This window comes from Bison bison, unplaced genomic scaffold (genome assembly GCF_000754665.1).
Source record: "Bison bison bison isolate TAMUID 2011002044 unplaced genomic scaffold, Bison_UMD1.0 scf7180017864524, whole genome shotgun sequence".
Classification (NCBI taxonomy): Eukaryota; Metazoa; Chordata; class Mammalia; order Artiodactyla; family Bovidae; genus Bison; species Bison bison.
Genome location: NW_011495075.1, coordinates 2,206,690 through 2,229,689, shown reverse-complemented (window position 1 = coordinate 2,229,689; position 23,000 = coordinate 2,206,690). Strand labels below are relative to the sequence as shown.

Here is a 23,000-nt window from a genome sequence, read left to right as displayed (position 1 = left end):
CCAGGAGGCCACAGTGGTGCTGGAGTGTCCTGGCACTTTGGGGACGGGTGGGGGGCCTGTTGTCTCCCTTTCCTTTTCGGTAAACAAATCAGAGGAAACTCCTGCCGGCTCTCAGTTCCCCCATCCCCCGCCCAGCCCCGCCCCGCCCCCTGAAAATGCCACTGATTAACTTAAAACAAACTTGACTGGGGCTTTCGTGCGCCTGTGTGTAGCCCCAAGTTGAGCAAGGGGCGAGAGGCAAGTGCGCCCCGGGGTTCGCAGGAGGTGCCCGGAGGCTTCGGGCGGCGGCCGGGCCGCGCGGACCTGCCCTCGGCGTCCCCCGCTTCCCGGCCGTGGCCCGCGCTGCGAGGCTCCCCCGGCGTGGACCGAGTCTCCGGGAGGGGCCGGATCAGGTATTACCTGGGTCTCCCGGCCTCCGCCCCTCCCGCGCAGTTTTTCTCGGTCTTAGAGCTGCGAAGACGCCTCCCCGGACTGCGTCCGGAGCTGGACGGTTATCCGATCCCTGCAGGGAGCCGCGCGAAGCTGCCGCCTGATTTCTGTTTAACAGGGGAGCTCGAGGTGTTTATATTTTGCAGTGATGATCGGAAACATGTGAAGTTCATTAAAGGACTTCAGTACTTCGCGACGAAACCAAACTCTCGTGTGTATCTTTTGCTTTCCTTCTTTTCCTTCTTTTTTTCTTTCCCTTTACGTCCGTGCTCCCTCCCCTTTTTCTAGTAATTTTTACAGTAGATTTTCAAAAGTGCAGAGATCAAAGCCCAACCAGTACCTAACTGGGTGTTTGGATTAATCTAACAGCTCTGAACGCTGGGAGCCTCGGGCTGTGGCTGGAACAGAGCTGCTGACGAAGTGTCCGGGGCTCCCCGTTCCCGGTGGAGGTTGGGCGTTGCTTTCACTCAGACACCTAAGGCTCGGGGAACTGTGGGCAAACCCGGTTCCAGTGAGAGGATGACGCTGTGTGCTGCTTTCTCTTCCTTAGGAAAAGGTGACGTTTTGGAACTTATCAGCAAGGCGATTTAAAAGGAATTCTAAGTTGTTACTTTATGCAGTTCGTGTTTCTTTTCTGGATCTCTCTTGCAGAGTTAAGAGACTTGTGTTCAACAGTGGTCAGCTTAAGAATGTTTAACAAAAGAATTTAGAATTATTTTTAAATTAAAATAATGTGAAGTGCTTACTCATTGATGCCAAAAGAGGTTTTGCTTTGACTGTAAAAATAACTCTGCGGTACACCTGTAAGACATTTGTATTTTCTGTTTTACCTGGTGATGTCTACCCTCCAGTCACCAACCGCTTCCTTTTGCAGGATTGAAACCTACCTAGTAAGTTAATCGGGTGTGTGCATCCCTCTTCTTGTTTCAGTGTCCCCGTTTAAAATGGTGAATTACTCCTATGATGAAGATCTTGAGGAGCTCTGTCCGGTGTGCGGAGACAAAGTGTCTGGGTACCATTACGGGCTCCTCACCTGTGAAAGCTGCAAGGTGTGCTTCTTCGTTGCTACCTGAGAAATGTAATGTTCAAACCAAAATAAACCACTGGACCACTTCTTCAGGCTAAATGTAGGCTGTCTTTTTTGGACTCAAAAATGAGAGAGGGAAAGAGTGAGTCTTAGTGAGATGATTCTTAGAAATATGTGTCTGATTTAATCCCCAAAGCAAAGAAATTTATGCTGTTTAGAAAACTTTGCCAGTATCACGACTTTAAAATAGTTTATTGCAGGAAAGTGATGTAGCTGTAGAAAGGCTTCTATTTCTAACAGTCCAGAATATTGATTTTGCTTGACTTATATATATTTAAAGCATCGTTGTTCTTGAGAGCCAACATGACAAAGTATTTCCCAAATACATTTTAACTTCAGAGTATTCTGTGCTACACATCCAAACATTTTTTATCCACAGATATAAAAGTCTAAATTCCCAGCTGCATGATTTCATCCTGATTTATTCTAAAAATAATTTTTAAGACTTTGGGAATTTATATCAGAAAGAATAGAAACCAGATCTTAAGTTTATAATATGAGTAGTTTTAAGTATATGGTGATTTATTTAAATGCAAGAGTTTTTAATATGTGAGATGTACTGTATTATTACTAATAACATCAACTATACAGTAAGGATTTATCTCAGACTTTTTTCATATATTCTCAGTAAATTTAATACTCCTTATTTTTCAACATTTTTAAAAGTAGAAAACTCAGTACAATTACTAAACCACTGCCAAGAAAATCTCTTCTCTTTTTTTATAACAAAGTAAGATGGTTTCACTTTGTGGTCAGTAGGGCAAACAGAGAATATACCATCTAAGCAGTTACTGTGTTATAAAGCTACAGATTTTATTTCTGATTAATTCTTTTGGGTGAAATATAAGGAAGGCATACACTCTGCTAAAACCCAGTTCTCTGCTCTACATGCTTTTTTCCCTCATAAGTTTCACCTTTTTCTTTGCAGTTCCCCAACTTCATGTATTCCAATGGAATTATGAACATTTTCCACATTTTTCCATTTTATTCTTTAAATGCTTTTGCTTTTAACTCTTTAGTGCTGACGTTTATAAAACATCTGAAGTGTTTTGTTATTTCATTTTTTCTATTGGTATTTTACTGTAGTTTGCCACCAAAATTATATCAGACTACGTAAAAATAATTCAGCTCTCTAAAAGTACCTTGTCTGGAACATGAAGGTTAATAAGGAAAAAAAAAAAAAAACAACTACTGATCAATATAGCATGTATTTTCCCCTGAATGTTGAGATAAAACTGTGTGTAGACAAAGCTCTCCAAGATTTGATGTGATTCTTGTGAAGAATAACTCTGATGTCAGAAAAATCTCCACCATAGCCTGGTTTTGAAGGGTTGATCTTGTTAAAACGTGAAACAAGCCACAGAACCACATAAGGACTCAAATGGTGCAATAAAAAGATTTACTGGTGATTTCCTTAAAATGAAACAATAGAAGAGACGGGTGTTAGCTTTATAATATGTCTTACTGTTTTCTCTTATAGGGCTTTTTTAAGCGAACAGTCCAAAATAATAAAAGGTACACGTGTATAGAAAACCAGAACTGCCAAATTGACAAAACACAGAGAAAGCGTTGTCCTTACTGTCGATTTCAAAAATGTCTAAGTGTTGGAATGAAGCTAGAAGGTAAGTTTTTTCTAAAGACTGCTGCCTGTTCAAATTCTCCAAGGACATAGGATTTAAAACAACATTGTACTTATAACATGGTAACAGTATTTTCTTAGTCTTTTAACACTATTGACAATAATATCTTTTTACATTTTGTCAGCAGTATAGTCTGAGTCTCATTTAAAGGCTGGTGAAATCTACTAGGAAAAAAGTTTTTAACATTGGCGTTTCGCCTCCCCACCTCATTTTTTAGTTTGAGAAGCAGATGCATTTCATAGGGTAGATGAAAGCAAGACCAATGTGATTCAGCTGAGAACAAGTAAAAATAATTTGCCAAAATATTTTTTAAAGTCCTTTAAAGGTTTCAGATCAGGATGCCCTAGTAAAAAAGTTTGATTTTAATCTTTTTAAATAGGTTAACTTGTCTTGATTGTTACTATTAGTTTCATGATTCCTGAATAAGAGTTAAAACCTTTAATTATAAAGAGATTTTTCTCATGGAGAGTATCATTTTTGATTGTGTAGGAAAGCACAATTTTTTTAAGATGATGACTGAGCCTGCAAAATTAAAAAAAAATTTTTTTTTGAGAATCAGGAAACATGAAAATTAATGAACTGTCATGTCGGTAGCAGTGGTTTGACGAGAACAAGAGAGTGGCTCCCCCGAAGCCACATTAAGCTTTGTGTTGAAAAAGGAGGATCTGCGTTTATACTGTACAGACTGGAGGAAGTAAAGTTAATATGTGACTGCTATAAATAACCTGTAGTTCATGGATGTTATGGTGTGTTGCTGGTTTTCAGTCTCTGACCCACTGACTTTCCACAGATTGCATATACTGTAAATAAAGTAATAAGAAGGGATACAGACCCCAGAGATGTGCCGGATGCGGGGGCCCATTCCATTTGATCAGTGAGACACAGACTAGTTGTCTTTGGGGCTTTTCTGTTGCATGGCACTCAGACTTGATGGAAATACTCAAAAAATTTCAAATACTCTGCAGAAATTGCTAATAGATTCCTTCCCAATAGAAGAGGCCTCGTGGGTTATCTGGGGACTGTGATGAGATTGAGAAAGGATGTAACTGCTTGTCAGTTTCTTCATTACCAATCACTTTATTATTTTCCAAACAGCAAAACAGTGTGGTAGATGCTTGTGATAGTATGAGACTCGGAAGATAAAATGTTAAAAATTAAACGTTGTGATCGTTGATTAAAAAAGAAAAAGGAAGAGGTTGGCTTTCTCTAGCTTAAAAAGTGTGCTTTCTTAATAGGAAGTCACTTGTGGTGCGTGTTCATACTTTGTTCACAGTGAGAAGAAACAGTCGAATATTCAATAAATATCATCCAGATGAAAAACTCTTTATTATCTTGTGTGGTATTCTGGGTGCCCAGCATTCACAATAAATTTTTAATGCTGTACTAATCCGAAGATAAAAAGCTCCAGAACTTAACCTCCAGCAATTTCACCATGTCACAGGCTGTCAGAGGTGCTGTTTCTGGTCTAATTGCCAGTGGTCACTGTGAGCCAGCAGAGACCCACTACGGATATTGCTGGACGTGGCCCCGGACACCGCCCGATACCGGGACGGTGGACTGTTCTGACAGCTTCGCAAATGAATCTGCTTTCGTTAGGTCCGGTTCTGCTTAATTGAAAACAATGCCCGGTGGCTACCTGGTGTGTGCCCGTCAAGTCTGGGTGAGGATGGTTTCCCGAGAAGAGCGTGTACCTAGCGATTTTGCAGCAAATTAGCCAAAAAGAATTTGAGAGAGGAAGCTGTTCTCAGGAGAAATAGTCACAATTTGATCCAGTAATGGCCCCTTTGATTTGGGGGGGTGGTGCGCCCTCTGAGTAGTTTGTGTTTCCATAACGAGAAGCCCAGCCTTGCTGGCAGGACAGAATCCGATCCTCGTCCTTAGCAATACCCCAGGGGTAGCAAGGACTAGGAGTCTCTTCAGTCCACCAAAGGGTTAATGTGTCCCCACATAGCTGAAATATTTTTTTGATGACAAACACACTTGGAGGAAAGAATTCATAAATAAAGAGGACATGGCTTTTTTTGGGACTCTTTGAGAGCTATTGTGGTGAAAATAACCACATACAGACCACTTCTGGTCCATTTTGAGCCTAACTATCCGGAGATCGGGACAGTGCTCAGGACTTACATCTTATTTATACCCTTCCTTCCTTTTTTTTGTTTTTTCATGCCCACACCAACAGCGGTAAGGGCAGACCGAATGCGCGGAGGAAGGAATAAGTTCGGGCCCATGTACAAGAGGGACAGGGCCCTGAAGCAGCAGAAGAAAGCCCTCATCCGGGCCAACGGACTGAAGCTGGAAGCCATGTCTCAGGTGATCCAAGCCATGCCCCCCGAGCTGAGCATCTCCTCTGCGATTCAGAACATCCACTCTGCCTCCAAAGGCCTACCTCTGAACCACGCTGCCTTGCCCCCTACAGACTACGACCGGAGCCCATTTGTGACCTCCCCCATCAGCATGGCCATGCCCCCTCACGGCAGCCTGCCCGGGTACCAGACCTACAGCCACTTTCCCAGCCGCGCCATCAAGTCCGAGTACCCCGACCCCTACACCAGCTCCCCGGAGTCCATCATGGGCTACTCCTACGTGGATAGTTACCAGACCAGCTCCCCGGCCAGCATCCCCCACCTCATCCTGGAACTGCTCAAGTGTGAGCCCGACGAGCCCCAGGTGCAGGCCAAGATCATGGCCTACCTGCAGCAGGAGCAGGCCAACCGCGGCAAGCACGAGCGGCTCAGCACGTTCGGGCTCATGTGCAAGATGGCAGACCAGACGCTGTTCTCCATCGTGGAGTGGGCCCGCAGCAGCGTCTTCTTCAGGGAGCTCAAGGTACGTGCCGGCCGCCGGGGCGCAGGGCTCCGCTTCCCTCCGCACGGCCCGGCCTTGTGCCGCTGCACAGGGTCTGGGTGCCGCGCACACGTTGTCCTTCCTTCCTTGTAAAGCGGTGTTTCAGACCTTGACTTCAGAACTGCCGCGGCTTCCCTCTATGCGCCTGTATTTTCTGCAGCTCTCCGTTTAGGGGCGTGGCATTTAATGTCACACACGGTAAACTTAGTTGGGATTTTTTTTGCTGAACAGGAAAAATGCTATTCCCTCTCCCTTATTTTTACCTTATTCCCTCTGCCTTGGTTTATGGCTGAAACATTGAGGCCGATGTGAAACAGTGAAACAGCGCAGTAAACTTTTGAAGAATTACCAAGTAAGGGGCTCTATTATAATGGTGCCAATTGAGAAGGAAAAAATGCCAACATTTCGTTGTGTTTAGACGCTAGAGAAGCCAAATGGTACCGCTGGTTAAGACTATCAAGTAGGTATTTCCTGACTGTTTACCTTGACATTAGGTTGGTAAACCTTTTGTTTTCAGAGCAGATTCCAATAGGATGTTTACTGCCTTTGGCTGCGGAATGAGCCCCGTGTGAGTGCTAGTCTGCTTGGCTGGGCTTTGGTTCTCATAATCTGTGTCTGTCGTTGATTTTAATGGATTGGTACATTGTAAACACAGTCCTTGTTTGTACAAGGATCTCTGTTTAACTACATAATTATTTTATTTCCTGAAACTGAAGACTGAATTAATATGGGAAAGTTGTAATGAAGTTTGGGATCATGGAGCAACTGCAGGCCCGCCAGTAGCGGCGTTGGGTGGTCAGTGGTTTCATTCTCTGCGTTAAAGACAGAACTGAACTCTGGGCTTGATTTCTAGTCTATCTGTTATAAAATCAATTTCTCCCTGTTACCGTGGCGGCTTCAGCCTTTAGGAGGAGATTTTAAAATCTCTGCAAGGAGGAGAGTATAAAGCAGACTTTTCATTTAAAGGTTCTGTCTAAAGCTGTGTGCATGTGGATGGGCTGGAGTGTGGAAACCACGTCCAAATGGAAAACGCGGCTTTCCACGGCCACCTTCCCTCGACACCCGTGATCTGAAACAGGAGAGTTATCTGAACGGGCCGGGTCTAGCCCTGCTCCGGGGCGCCTGTCCCGCGTGTGCAGAGGGCCGATGGTGGGGTTCACACCGGGACTGAGCAAGGTGCCCTGTTGGCTGCCAGACCAGACCCTGTGGCGTGGAACCACCCTGGTGTCATCAGGTGCTTATCATCAACAAGCAACGCTTTCTTGATGGTGATCTTGGGTTCGCAACGTTGTCCCTTAAGAGAACAGGTAAGGGATTGGAAAATGAAAACGAAAATGATCGTTGCAGATGCAGCTGATAGGTTAGGAAACTCAGAAGGACGGAAGCCTCGCCTTCGCAGAGGGACCCAGTTGGCGTCAGATCCTTGCTGCTTAGTAACTGTCTTTGTTGGGCAGGTTGTCAGTCTCTGAGCCTGAGTTTTCTAGTCTGTGGAATTACAGGTGTGGTGGTGTGGGGGAAGGTGGAGGTATGTAGGGAATAACAGTGCATCTGTTGAGATATTTCAAGGAATAAACGAGACTATATGGGCAAAGCATCTAGTCCTGGGAACCCAGCATATATTATATACTTAGTAAATCAGTGCTAGTTTAAAATTGTTCTTACTGTTTCATGACAAATGTGTGGAGGCTTTACTTAATACTCTTATGTTCAGGAAAAAAACATGCACTTTGTACTCTTTTTAGTTTGACGTTGAAAAGCAGAATTACCATCTGCATGATAGAGAAGTAAAATTCTATAATAGTAATTAATTACTTCCAGTCGAGGACCTCAAACTTGCCAGGCAGTACGTTGAGTGTGAGATGGATACAAGGTTGAATAAGACAAGATATTTGCTGTCGAAGACAATTTCATAAATATCCACGCAAAAAAAAAACAGAGCTGAAGTTCGTTTCACAAAATCATGAGGAAAGAAATCATGTATTATTTACATGAAAAAAGAGAAAGTTGTGAAGTGAGTATAGAGAACCCCAGGTGGGACTTTAAGAGTGCTAGGAAAACATGCTCTCCAAATTTCGCCTTTCCTTTCCCTGTAGTTAAATTGCATGAGATTCTTTTCTAGGGCATGAGATTTCATATTTGGTTAAAATATGAACATTTGGGGGAATGGGACATATTAAAGCATTCTGAGTCCTTTCAGTTCAGTTCAGTCTCTTCAGTCGTGTCCGACTCTTTGCGACCCCATGAATCGTAGCATGCTAGGCCTCCCTGTCCATCACCAACTCCCGGAGTTCACCCAGACTCAGGTCCATCTGAGTCCTTCATGCTGTTGTTTAAGGCGTTTATCATCTTCTGTGAGAAATGCTTTAAAGAAGAGAAAGGAACAGATGCAAAGGCTGGCCTGGCTCCTGTAAAAGGCAGGGGTGACCCCAGGAGAGAAAGACAACTAGACCCTCTTCGCTGTTGGCCTTGGACTTACATTTTTGAAAGAGGTATTACCCTTGAAGTATTTTTCAGAGGACTAAAAGTAGAATTCCAGAGTAACTTAGGGATTGTTTAAATACAGAATTGAGAGGTGACCATTTGTTTCGGAAGAATTCCTTTTCCTTTGTTTATAAAGTCGCTTTGTGGAAACCAGACCAAGGCGTTTGAAGCCAGCGTGGAGACATTGTGTGCTGCCCTGTATTTCTCCAGGGCAGAGGCTTGCAAACTTTTGAACTGAGGCCCACAGTAAGAAACATATTCTCCATTGGAACCTGGTGTACCAACACGCACACACACGTGCACACACACACACGCACACACGCACGCATGCTCAGCTGAGCCAGAGTTCCACGAGACAGTGCATGCTTTTGTCCATGCCATACATGCTGATATTTTCTATTCTATTTTGCTTTAGTCAAATTTATTTCATGCTTTTAAAATAAAAAAAAATTCCCGGTTGCCACCCCCTGAGCTGATTTCCAGACCCGCTGAGGAGGCAGGCCCAGCAGTCCAGGAGTGGTTGCTCCTGGGCAAGGTCGTGGGCCAGCCACCGGGCATGGTCCACCTGCCCTGGCCAGGAACACCTCCTGAACAAGGCCTCCCCCGACCCCACCCCTCACCCCGGCCTGGCGTCCAGGGCCCCCTGGAAACCTGCAGCCAGATCTTCCACCTGCCTTCCTGCAAACCTTGTGATTTTACAATAGCGTTTGGGACGATTTATTTAGATGGACGGCCCCTTTTTCATAATTGTCTTTTTCTTGTTAATGTCACTGTAAGTTACCCATCAGGCGGTATACTTATAGAGCAGATTGCTTTTAGCTCCACAGCCCCGACCTGGAAAAGCACACATTCTCTGCAGGAGAAGTAATAAGACAATCAGGCGGTTTTGCAAACGGCCCCTTGCTCAGCCTCACAGGACGCGTTACACTCTGCGTGCAGAAGAGGGGATGCAGGTTTCATTTGTTTACTGTCTAAGGGGCCAAAAGGGCCGGAGGAAGTCTGGTGGGTTGTTTCGTTCACGGAGCAAAACAAGAGAAATGGTGTTCTGGTTCCCATTCAAAATATCGGAGTGGGAAAGAGCAAAGTTTAACTCCCATACGTGCATCTTGAAAAACAGTACATAAACAGCAAAAAAAAAAAAACAACAATATAGAAACCGGACAATTTCAGAGCTAGGTGATGACCAGAGAAAAGAGAGTAAGTACCTGTAAGTGCGCTGTTTTGTTTCCTACATGAGGGGCAGTTCTGATTTCCGTCCAAAGTTGGGGCATGGGAAAGGTGAACGAACTAGTTGGGGTAGCTGTCCAGCCAGCACCCATGCGTCCAGCGATCCTCGCGGCCCGGACACCACAGGCTTTCCAGAGCAGGACGAGATGGTGGGGGTCCTTGGACTCTAGCCCCTCTGTTTACATGTGGAGAAGCTGAGGCAGGGGGCCTGTGGCCTGAACGATATTGTACAGCTGTCTACTGCAGGGAAGAACTGGGGGGCGGGCCATTCAGGTTACAAGAAGCTGTGCTTCTCCACAGCCCTGCCCCCATGCCAGGACACACACACATATGCACACACACACGCACACGAGCCCTGTAACCTTTGACTCCAGAAGTCCACGCCTTTCCCAGGAAAGCTACGGCAGACCTCCCGGTTATCAGAAGTCGGTCACTACTGCCCAGTTGCTAAATCACTGATAATCAGCGAGATGGATTTTCTCTGAGCCCAGACCCCTCCCTGGGAGGGAGGGAGTCGCTTTGGAAAGCGACTACAATTCTTGCAGAGTGAGTGAAGTGCGTCTTCCGCTGGCACTCCTGAGCCCTGGAGGAGGGTCCAGACCCCTCTGAGTGCCTCCCCTGTGCCCACCGCTCTAGGGAGGACAGGCAGCCACGTGGGGCTCTGCCCTGCTGAAAAGTGGATAAAGGAAGTCACGTCCTGGGTCCAGCTGGGTGCCGGGTGCATCAGCCTGGGCTCCTTTCTGTGTATGTGAAAACAGTCAGGAAGGGAGCTTAGAATTGTAACCAGGTGGTAGATGGCCCGGAATTCCCCCAGCCTGACAGCATTTCTGGGGTCAAGGCACGCATTCACTACACCTTCAAATCTTTAAGCTCCACCTGTCTTACGGTGGCCTGTGTTCTTGACTTTAACTTGTGTTTTGGGAAAGCAAGAGTGAATTCCAGACCCTCTCACCCAACATCCCAGAAAGTGCTGTCGTCGCAAGTCAAGAAGATGGTGCTCTTTTTCCTTCGCTCATTTTTCTCTCGTCTGTGTCTCGAGTATCTCACAAACACCAGAGCAGTGGGCAAGTAATTCCCACTTTGTTGAACAACTAATGAATCTGCAGGATCTGTTTGATCGTCTAAGGAGACCAGATGTCTTCCGAGGATTCTGGGAATGGATGGAGAAGAACTTCCCCTCCGTGAATATTCTTGTACATGGAGGAATAAAAAAAGTCTAAATTAATCCTGACTGAAACGCATAACTAGCATTTCTGTGGAAAATAGGGCTCAGAGGCTCAGGGAGTCTGTGCCAAAGGAATTCAGCCACGCAGAAGCCAGTTTTCTCGAAAGCCAGCCGCTCTTTTTTCTCTGCTCTGGTGCGGATGCTTTTTGAGCAGAGTTTTAATTTATTTATTGTCAACACTCTAGATCCCTTTTCCCGAGCCTCAGTGGACTTCTCCCACCCAACACAGTCTGCGGTTCGCTGGATTTGCCCCAGTTTGAGGCCGTGTTCGTTGGTGGGCTCGCTCAGCCCTTCTTTTCTGTGTGTGTGTGTTCACCTACCGTATCTGCCGTCCTGCTCTCTTTAATGTCTCCCAGGTGGCTCAGTGGTGAAGGATCCGCCTGCCAGTGCAGGAGATGCAACACAGAAGAGCAAGTTCAATCCCTGGGTCGGGAACATTGCCTGGAGAAGGAAAGGGCAACCCACTCCAGTGTTCTAGCCTTGAGATGCCCATAGACAGAGGAGCCTGGTGGGCTGCAGTCCATGGGGTCAGCTGTGCACACACACCCCCACTGCTCCCTCTGGCCTCTGCCTGAGCTTTCAGGATCATGTACCCAGAATTATCGTCCGTCACTTTACTTACCTGTGTTTTCATTTCTTTGGATGCAAAGTAGGTCCTCCTGGAAGCAGATGATCAGCATTTAATGTGATTTCCCATAAAGAGGGGAGAAGTATTTCTATTTGAAGGCAAATGAAAACATCTCTGACCATGAAACCTATTTCTCAAAAAGAGATCAGAAGGAAATAAGTGGACCTTCCGTAGGTTTACAAGGAAACCGGAAACTGGCTTTTCTCCACTGGGGTGGCATGGAAGTTTTCTGCTGCCTGTGAGTTTGGAGGGAAGGTTGGAAGCTGCAGGTCTGACTCTGTGACTCGGGGCTCTTCGGCATCAGACATCTGCTTCTGTGGCTCCTCCGGGCAGGCCTGGCACAGAGCCTCTGGGCTGGTTGCTGGTGCTGAGATGTGGGTCTTTCTGGCTGTCTGTGCTTGTCCAGGCTTGTGTGCTCCTGCATCCACGTCACTTACTGACTGAGGAATCTTCCTGTAGCCGTTAAAGTCTTCTTGGTCACTGTCTGCAGGGTGAATCGGCTCTCCCCCATCAATACCTGTTTAAGGTAGAGGTGTTGTTCTTTGGCAGAAATGACCCTCCTGACTGTGGAGTGCTAGCTTCTCCACTCTCTCAGTTCCATTTAAAGTATTGTTGTTGTTGTTGTTGTTAAGTCGCTAAGTCAGGTTGAACCCTTTTTCAACCCTGTGGACTATAGCCTGCCAGGCTCCTCTGTCTGTGGGATTCTCCAGGCAAGAATATTGGAGTGGGGTGCCATTTCCTCCTCCAGGGGATCTTCCCAACCCAGGGACTGAACTTGCTTCTCCTGCATTGCAGGGGGGTTCTTTACCACGGAGCCACCGGGGAAAGCCCTTGTAAGTATTACATTTGCTTTATTCAGTGAGGATACGCCCACAGGCGGCAGACTCGGCTTGGACTCCGGGTTTCCGGGTGACCAGACGCTGCTAGTTACTGTGCAGTGGGTGGGCGCCAGGGGGTCTGGTGGGAGCAATGATCGTGCTTCATGCTGGTTCACATACCCGACGCGCTTCCTGTCCCTGTTAACCTGTGTGTTACCTGTCAGGATGGTGGGGAGCGTGGGAGAAGCCCGCCACACCAGGGCACCGTGTTTAACTGGCTGGGTCGCTGTCAGGCGTCAGGAAAGCACAGTGAGGGTGGGAAGAAAACGGGCATCTCCCTTGCTCTGCTCGAGGTCAGGTGGTGGAGGGAAGAGGCCCCTTTGATCGAGGGCTCGCTCTTCCTGCTGCAGGTCTGGGTCCCTCTCCTCAGGCGCGGGTCGGGCCGCTTCTTCCCTCCTCGGAAGGGAGGGCGGGACAAGGTCGCCTCTTGCCCAGGAGGGGAAGCCCTGGACCCTTGCTGTCACGTAAAGTGGTCCTTTCCAGAGGACACGTCCGTCCATCCTTCCTGGATCCAGAGAGACACAGAGTTAACTGATCGATAAAAGTTTGCTAACTAGGTTTTTATTTTATATTTTTTTGAAGTTATTTTATTCCCATATAATTGATTTACAGTGCTGTGTTCATTTCTCCTGAACAGCAGAGTGGTTCATACATGTCTATATTGTTTCTCATATTCTTTTCTATTTTGGTTTGTCACGGGGCACTGAGTACAGGTCCCTGTCCTGTACAGTAAGGCCCTGTTTGTCCAGCCTGCGTATAACAGTTTGCTCCTGTGAATCCCAAACCCCCAGCCACCCCCTTGGAACCCACAGTTCCGTCCTGTGCGTCTGTGAGTTTGCGGGTCCATCCTGTGCATCTAGAGTTTGCGGGTCCGTCCTGTGCGTCTGGAGTTTGCGGGTCCGTCTTGTGCATCTGTGAGTTTGCTTCATCTGTGTCATGTTTTAGATCCCGCACCTCCGTGACGTCATATGGTATTTGTCTGCTTAACTTCACTTAGCATGGTAACCTCTAGGTCCATCCACGTCGCTGCGAATGGCATGATTTCGTTCTTTTTCGCAGCTGACTGGCACTCCACCGTGTGCATGGGCCATCTGTGTGCCCATCCTTCTGTAAATGGGCATCTAGGTTGTGTCCACGTCTTGGCTGTTTTAAATAGGCTGCTGTGAATGTAGGGGTGCATGCATTTCTTGAATTGCAGTTTTGTCTGAATATACACCCAGGAGTGGGATTGCAGGCAGCTCTATTTTTAGTGTTTTAGGGAACCTCTTGGAGAAGGCGATGCACCCCACTCCAGTGTTCTTGCCTGGAGAATCCCAGGGACAGAGGAGCCTGGTGGGCTGCCGTCTATGGGGTCGCACAGAGTCGGACACGACTGGAGCGACTTAGCAGCAGCACACCGTTCTCCACAGTGGCTGTGCCAGTTGGCATTCCCACCATGATGATGTAGGAAGGTCCCCCTTTCTCCACACTCTCTCCAGCACTTCTTATCTGTAGACTCTCTTATGATGGCCATTCTGACCAGTGTCAGGTCTTACCTCATTGTAGTTTTGCTAACTAGGTTTTTAAACCTCCAATTTTTTTTTAGTCAAATAATTTGTCACCGGCTGCCGAGGCACTTCAGCCAGTTTGGGGAGGGGGATGGGAGGCAGGCATGAGAGAGATGGAGGAGGAAACAGACGGAAAAATAAAAGCTCAGTAGGTAACCTGCCCCCAAGGCTTGGAGTTACATTAACAGGAGAGAGCTTAGGGAAGGCGCAAGGTCCACAGAAAATACTTTGGGTAGCAGGTGATAATAGTAGCTGCCACTTACTGAGTGAGTCAGACGATCGTCAGTCGCTTTACCAGTATTGTATCTCATTTACTACTCATTACTCAGATGATTGTCAGTCGCTTTACCAGTATTGTATCTCATCTAATGCTCATTACTTCCTGGGCAGTGAGCACGTCTGCTCCCAGCGTGCAGCTGAGGTTCCGAGACCTAAAGACTTTCACTGATTTGCCCCAAGTCACGCGGCTGTTAAGTACTAACTATGTCTTTGAAACCAACAACGCATATGGCAGTCTTCTGTAAGCCACGCCCATCTGAGAACCACTTTACAACGGGCCTTAAAGGACCTGTGTTCTTCTTCAGCGGCAGAGAGCCATTGCTTAACATGACCCAAGAATATGTAAATTCTTCCTCTTTTTAATTGGCGGTGACCTTGTAAGGCTGGAATACAGAACCGGAGAAGAGGAGGAGTCTGCCATTGGTTGTAGACTCTGGAGCTTCTAAACCTTAATCTGTAAAAGCGTATGTGACTGCAGGGTCAGCAGGGGGGTGGTGCTCCCCACTTGGGCACGCCGGGCAGGCTCTGCCACCCCGGGTGCCCAGCTCTGATTCCGACCGCGTGGCCAATAGAGAGCAGTGTGTCAGCCTGTCTGCTTAGAAGCTGGTCCACACCTGTTTGCTGAGACTTCCCTGGGTCCCTGGTCGGTGCAAGGCCTGCACACGTCTGCCCAGCAGGACACACAGGCTGCTCACAGATCTTAAGAAAGTCTAGAACGTCTGCTCCTCAGTCTCGGGGAGGGGAGATCTCCGCCGGCACTCCGAGTCTGGTAGTGGGTGGCAACGCCGCAAACATGACTCACGTGTGACACTCCCTAACACACTTTTGAAGGACTTTGCCCTCTGAACCTGTGAGGTAGAGTAGGTCTTTCTGTTTTCCAGAGCAAGTGAAGGATGACTTGCTCTGACTCATTCTTCTGCAGCTCGGGAAGTCGATCATACAAATCTCTGCGAGCTCCACATCCATTTGCAGAATGGCTGCATGGAAATTGCACGTCTGTGCTGTTGCTCACGTTAAAGACATTCATCTCTGACCCAAGAATGCCGCCGCCCTCCAGCACAGCACGGTCCACAGCGTCCCTCTGCCAGCCCTGGGTCTTTCTTAAAGCCAGGCGAAGCTCGGGCCTCCTGTGCACGGGGCCCCGGCCAGCGTCTCTGGAGACACGCTGACCTGCTGTATCATCCTCTTGGTTTTCTCCCCTTTCCTTCGCCTCCATCTCTCCTTTCTATCTGTCCTGACCCCCTTTCTCTTTGCTCACTCACATGGCTTCTCCTCCTTCCCCAGGGTCTCTCAGCTCCCCACAGGCGCCTGCAGTGTTGTGGGTCCTGGGAGCCCGCCCCATCCGGGGCTGCGTGTGTATTTCCCTGCAGATGGGACGTGGTGGGCCAGGAGGGCCCCTGAGCCCTGGAGGTCTGAGGGCAGATGGAGAAGACATGAGAAACGGTCAGGTCGGCGAACCCAGGAGTGGGCAGCGTTCGCGGGTAGTCGGTGGAACATCTGGGTGGCCTTGTCTCTGGGCGAGGGGACTCCACACAGTGGGGTTTCCTGTTGCAGAAGCAGGTCAGCCTCCAGAGCCAGGGCACAAGAGACTGACCGCGAGTGTGGGGACCCCTGTAACGCCCGCCTACACTGTGTAAGCGACACCTCCGCACGGTCCCGCAAAGGGCTGGCTGCCCGTGTGTCCCTGCCTTTTTACTTCCTGCATGGAAATCATTCTCTTTCTTTCTAAAAAATGTTTACTTGGCTGCACGGGGTCCTAGCTGCGGCACGTGGGAACTTCTCTGCAGCATGCGGGGTCTTCGTTGCGGTGCACAGATTCTCTGGTTGCAGGTCCAGGCTGTTGCTCCGAGCCGTGTGAGTTTTTAGGTCCTCAGCCAGGGATCAAACCCACGTGCCCTGCGCTGCAAAGCTATTCTTAACCACCGGACCACCAGGGAAGTCCCCTGGAAATCATTTTCAAACGCCATGTTTCCGACCTCCCAGGACCAAGCCTGGGTTATTCACATCCAGCAGCCTTGGAAGGAACAGCCAAACGCTTGGAAGAGAAATTGTACAGATCTGAAGGGCACAGGACTGTAGGGCCCTGCTGCTCTCCATTTCTCCGTGAAGACTAAAAGAGCGCCCCATTATCTTGAATATTTAGAAATGTCCCCAGGATTACGCAACATTAAGGATTAACTTTGCAACCAACCGTGATCCGATTTCTGACGCTGTAAGAAGCCGTTCTCTTGACGTAGCAGATGGACTAACTGGGCAACAGGTCTAAAGTCTGTCTTTTATTGCACAAGACGAGGGTTGCGGAGGCAGAGGGTAACCCCTTCTGCCATTCATTTGGGGAGAGTGGAGGTAGCTGGCCTTCCATCCGTGCCTCATAGCATTGCTCTTTAAAGTCTATGCAGCAGGACCACCTCCAGTGAAATGACGATCACATTTCTAAATAGCCTGTTTACAGAATACTTTACCTGGGAAAGCAGGATAATTATTTCACTTAAATTAAAAACACATTTTTATGGAGGATGAAACATGGAGGATATCAGGTCCGTTTTGCAGGGATACACTCAAGATGGGGAGGGGCGTGGGGCTGGGTCAAGGCAGCACTGATAACAACTCCTGTCTTCACGTTTAAGCAGGATTAAATTCCTAACTGGTCATCAGAAAATTCCGAGGAGGATGTTTTCAGTGACTTCTTAAGCAGTGGCCCTGATGTGGTCGATACAGCCACACTCGCGTGCATTTGGTAGGAAATAATTTCACACACACGTAGGTCTCAGGTCCTCCGCGCTTCTCCCGGGCAGATCTTGTGTGTATGTATCACAAGTGCATGTCCTGTTTTCAGACGTGCTCTCCGAAATGTTAGCAGATTCCAAGACCTGTTGTTTCATTTTGACCAGAGTATCTTGCCTCCTGTGAACTCACCACAAATCCTTTACCTCACACATCTCAGAACCACCCTTGTGCTTCTTTGATCCCAAAATCGTGATGAGTAAGAGGCTTTTGCTTATTGCCTAATTTAAAAACTTACTAAATATTACATTTCCCCTTGTAAAATAATGATATAGATTAGTGTTTGTGCAGAAGTGTGGGCAACAGAATTCTTCAAAAGTTCTCCTTTGGGTGATGAAAGCTGTTAGATGATTCTGACTGGCTAATCAAATGTAATTGGAAGCTTGAAGTGCCTCAGATTTCCTTGTACGGTTATCAAAGCGGGAAATGTAACTCTTGGAGCTGATGAAAGACTGCTCTCACGGTATTCTCTCAATTACAGATCCGACAGAGGGAATGAAAGAACAGGGCTGTTGCTAAAAACTCCGGGCTTGAAATGCCCCTTAGCGTTAATTGCTGTATTAGTTAGTTAACACATTATTATACATTTTAATTGATTCTTGCTCCAGTTTCAGAGGGAAAAAAAAAAAATTCTGGATCTGTTTGGCAAGCAAATGAAGGAGGGAAGATGCTTGGGCACAAAAATACTGCCATTTATATAAGGTTCAACTCATGCCAGATATTTAGCGTGGAAACAATAGCCGTCACTTTTGTGGGGTCTAACTTGCTTTAAAAGCATTAATAGTTTGCGCTCATGTATTGGGATTTGTGGTTATGAATGTTTTCAGAGGAGTTTTATTCGACCATAGAGAATTCCTTTTATGGTTTTATCAATGACGTGTCACAATCTTGAAAACATAACTTCATTCCAGTCATGGATTTGGTTGGGTACAGCTGATGGTTGGCTTTTGAAAAGAGCCAGAACACATTGTGCCTGCATTTCATTCACCAGGACGTAGCGGTTTTTTTTCTTTAGAAGTGAATCTCTAAAGAAATCCTTCAAGAATCTGATCAATTCAAGAAGGCTTGACTCCCTAGCCATTGGTAAAACACTTCCGGTGTAAATGATGGGCTGTGACTTAGGATCAGGGCAGATCTGAGATTTTATCCATTTAGGTCTTACCTGTTTATGCCCCCGTTCACGCAGCCTTTACTGAGTTCTGACTGTGCGTCGATGCCTGTGCTGCAGACAGGACAGGTGGGCTCCCCGCCCCCGACACCAGCCGTGTTCTGCGGGGCGTTTTGCTCAATTCAAGTAGGAGCAACACCTGGCCCCCTAGCAGACGCTGCCTCTGGAAGCCCGTGCAGCTATGTGTGACGATGCTCGCACTGATGGTTGAAACGATGCTGAAACTGAAGAGACGATCGAATTCTTGTGGACATCGTGCCAACCCTGAGAAACGCGGCAGGGGTTTGTAGTAGCAGTGGTGAATTGCATAAATGAGTACATGGGCAATTTATGCATCTTAAAGAGGGGACTCTTTTTGTATAAATAAAAGTTAGGTCTAATTCTGTCACTGAAGTTTAAAAATAAACATTTCATGTTAAAAATGACATTGGGCAATTTCATATAACCACAGTTGACAGAGGTGAGTATTAGAAGATATTTATTTATTCTTCAGTTCAGTTGTTCAGTCTCTCAGTCGTGTCCGACTCTTTGCGACCCTATGAACCACAGCATGCCAGGCCTCCCTGTCCATCACCAACTCCCAGAGTTTACCTAAACTCATGTCCATTGCATCAGTGATGCCATCCAACCATCTTATCCTCTGTCATCCCCTTCTCCTCCTGCCCTCAATCTTTCCCAGCATCAGGGTCTTTTCAAATGAATCACCTCTTTGCATCAGGTGGCCAAAGTGTTGGAGTTTCAGCTTCAACATCAGTTCTTCCAATGAACATCCAGAACTGATGGATCTCCTTTAGGGTGGACTGGTTGGGTCTCCTTGCAGTCCAAGGGACTCTCAAGAGTCTTATTTATTCTTAGCTATAAATAATGTGGATGAAGAAAGTAAAGATGAGGAAAATGAAGTACCATTTATATAATTCAGTTAATTGTATACAGTCCAGAATTTGAAACACCCCATTGATAAGTTTTGGGCTTCCCTTGTGGCTCAGTTGCTGAAGAATCTGCCTGCAACGCAGGGGACCAGGGTTCGATCCCTGGGGCGGGAGGATCCCCTGGAGAAGGAAGTGGCAAGCCACTCCAGTGTTCTTGCCTGGAGAATCCCATGGACAGAGGAGCCTGGTGGGCCATGGTTCTTGGGGTCGCAAGAGTCGGACATGACTTAGCAACTAAGCCACCACCAACCAGTGGTCCATGGCAGTAGTCCAGCGGTGACTAGTACCAAGAGAGGAAGGTTTGCCTAGAATGCAGGGTGAGCTCTTGGGGGCACCTACCCCGTGTGGAGCTGGGACAAAGCTGGTCAGGGGAAGGGAGGTCTTGCAGGATGAGGAGGAGATGCCAGCCAGGTGAGCAGGTGGCATTGCGGGGGTCACGGGGGATGTCCCCAGCAGAGAGGGGCTGGTGCAGAGAGCACGAGGCTTGGGCCCTGTAATCTGGGGGCACCTGCCTCCTTTTGCAGGAAGTGACTGGGGGGGGAGGTGACCGGACAGGTGGCGGGGCCACCATGTGGGCTCCTGTGTGTGGATCTTGTCCTAGGCAAAGGGAAGCCGCCAGGGGAGCTCGAGGAGTGACCCAGGGGGACTGGAAATGTGCTTGGTGACCATTGGACATACACGCCGACTGTTTCTTTTTCTGAAGGGGGGAGTTACTTTTCTCGTATGTTTATTATATCTCAAAACCACTATTTTTAAGCTTTATTTTTTATTTTAAACTTTTTTTATTTTTTATTTTAATAATATTTTATTATTCGAGCTTTTTTTTGTTTCATTTTTTGCATTCATTTCTGGCGTCATTTTCCTTTGTTTTCCCAGTGTTTAGCTGAAATGAATCCCAGTGACCTCTTTTTATGTATTGTTAAACGTTGTTGTTGCCGTGTAGAAGGTATAAAGTCTTTCATATATACTATGTTATTTCTGCTATTCTTTCCAAGGCCTTTTCTTCTAGGTAAAGTCCAGTCACTGGTGACGTGGATATATTCGAGGTTCTGGTTTTTATTTCATGTTTAAACCCACGTGACATTTTAAAACTCCTTCAGTATAACTCGTATTTTGACCAGGAAACTTTTCTTTTTCACCTCACACACATCTATTGCTGTTTGTTTCATAGTCATTGATTTAATGGCACCAAATCAGTTTATATTGAGTGTTGGCGAGAGGGTTCAGCTAGCCCAGTGGACCTAGAGCGATCACATACCAGCTTTTAAAATTATTTGTTCAAATCATTCATTCATTCAGCCCATGTTAATTAAACGTCTCCAGGTCTCTTCCCTGGAGACCCAGCGGTTAAGACTGTGCTCCCAGTGCAGGGGTGTGGATTCAGTTCCTGGTCAGGGAACTAGGATCCCGCATGCCACATGGCGAGGCCAGAAAGTAAAGTTATGCACTAAGTGACAAGCCTTATTCTAAAGCAGGGGATGCAGTGGTGAACAGGAGCAACAAGGACACCGCTTTTATTGGTGCTCACTTTGTGGTGGGAGGGAAGCGCGTGGAAACAGACAAGAAAGACAACGTGAACGGAATAAATGAGGGAGGAGAATATGGGAAGAGAGGGAACAGGGGGCGTCAGAAGAAGCCAGCATGAGGAGCGGACACTTGAGCTGAATCCTAAGCGGCAGGAAAGAACCAGGCTTGCTAAGCTCGGAGACAGTCCAGACGCAGGGATAGCAAGTGCAAACCCCAGGATGGAAACTAGCTCAGTATTTTCAAGAATCATGAAGAAAGCCAAAATACAGAGAGTCAAAGCGTTTGGCAAGGTCCAACCCACATAGGGCTTGGATTTTGTACGGTTTGGGATAGGAACTCTTAGGAAGATTTTAGACAATGCAGTGTCTTCACTGCGTTCTTATTATGGGAAACATCTCTCTGGCCACAGGTAGGAAGTGCTTCAGAAGGAAGCAAGAAGGGGGATGTAGGAGGTTCAGCAGGCCAGTGGCTTAGACAGGGTGTGACGATGGGACGGGAGAAGTGACAGCGTGGACGGACTCAGGACACAGGTTGAGGTAGAGCGGACAGATTTGCTGAAAGCGGCTTTCAGAGAAAAAGATGAGACAAGCACAGTTTGGGTTTGTGGCCTGAGCCACTGAGAGCCATTGTGGAGAAGGAAGGGGAACTGGCATCTCTGGGAGCATGCCTGCAGAGCGCCTGAGATGCTCCTGGAACAGGTAGATACAGGTGCCAGGACTGGTTCTTAGATGCTGCCTTGGGGACCCTCCGACGTTCTGTAGCTACAACATCCCCTGCAGACAAGAAGCCAAGTTCTTCCCAGAGACCCGGATTCTTGACACCCTCTGCAGTCGGCCTGAGTTCCACAGCAGTCAAGACGCTCTGTGGTTTGCAGCTTCAACCCTTCATCCTGCACAAGTGTCACCAGCCTGTCAGTGAGATCAAAACAGGAGGACACCCCGGCTCCTAACCTCTTACTGAGGTGCAGCTCGTTGAGTTGCAGCTACATGAGAACTTACCAGTATTCTCTCCTTAAGGGATCCAAATGTATTTCAGTGATAAAGATACGAGTCTGGTTAAGACCGAACCCCTCTGCCAACAGAAACTGACCAGGTTGCAGATTCAGTCGGAGTGGCACGTTCGATGAATGGCTGAGGCCAACGTGACTCCCCTTCCGAGAAGGCAGAGGAAGCTTTGGACCATCAGACCTTTGAAATTGTCTAGAAGAATTTGATCCCTGAGTTTGAGCCACCTCCTTGACATGGACCCACCTTTGTTTTCCTCCACAGCCGTGTCTTTTTTATGAGGAGAAAATTGCTGGGTATTTTAAATATTCCACCGAAGCTTTATCTCCAATCCTTTCATTATGTGTGTTGCTTTTGTAAGAACTTTCACTTTCTTTTCTATAGTAACAGATAATCCAAGCTACAGTCTCTCCAACGCTTCCCTCCCCACAGTGCAGACTGGATTGGATTATAAAACAGATCCAGGGATTTATCTACAGAATTATAGATGGGCATTAATATTCCACGGGCTTCCCAGGCGGCGCTAGGGGTGAAGAACCCACCTGCCAGGGCAGGAGACGTGAGACGTGTGGGTTTCATCCCTGTGTCGGGAAGATCCCCTGGAGGAGGGCATGGCAACCCACTCCAGTATTCTTGCCTGGAGAGTCCCGTGGTCAGAGGAGCGTGGTGGGCTACGGTCTGTAGGGTTGCAGAGAGTCGGACATGAGTATGCCTGGCATTCCAGGATCGTACCCTGCCTACAGCAATGAGTGTTCCGTGTATTATAATGCTGACACCCCCTGATTCTCCGAAAGGACTGTGTGTACCTTGCACACTTTACTCCTTGACATTGAAAAGCATCTTGATATTTGTCTAGTGTCTCTGCAGTTGGGAAGGTTTTTGAAGCTTAAGCTCATTCATTTCAGGAAAGAGTGCCTCTGATTTCTATTCCAATAAGGAATTTCCTGCATAGGATGTCACTGGGGTAGGAAGAAGGTGGGGATAAAAATCTACACTGTAGTCAAATAGGATTTAAGTGTAGACCACCCACACTGAATCAACTCTGAATATTCATTGGAAGGACTAATGCTGAAGCTCCCAATACTGTGGGTGCCTGATTCAAAGAGCCGACTCACTGGAAAAGACCCTGATGCTGGGAAAGGTTGAGGGCAGCAGGAGAAGGGGGCAACAGAGGATGCGATGGTTGGACGGCATCACCGACTCAATGGACATGAGTTTGAGCAAGCTCCGGGAGTTGGTAAAGGACAGGGGAGCCTGGCGTGCTGCCGTCCATGGGGTCGCAAAGGGTGACGACTGAGGGACCGGACAGTAGCGACCCAC

At 47.4% G+C, this 23,000-nt stretch overlaps 1 protein-coding gene across 4 annotated transcripts in view; it reads left to right on the top strand.

The window, feature by feature from the left end:
* NR5A2 (nuclear receptor subfamily 5, group A, member 2) overlaps nt 1-23,000 on the top strand; it is a 128,727-nt gene that overhangs the window by 14,850 nt on the left and 90,877 nt on the right. For 2 of the 4 annotated variants that reach the window (XM_010831079.1, XM_010831080.1), the window contains exons 2-4: nt 1,360-1,478; nt 2,997-3,138; nt 5,339-5,985. In XM_010831079.1, coding sequence (XP_010829381.1) covers nt 1,360-1,478; nt 2,997-3,138; nt 5,339-5,985 — 908 coding nt within the window. The other 2 variants (XM_010831082.1, XM_010831081.1) reach the window with 2 other exon arrangements.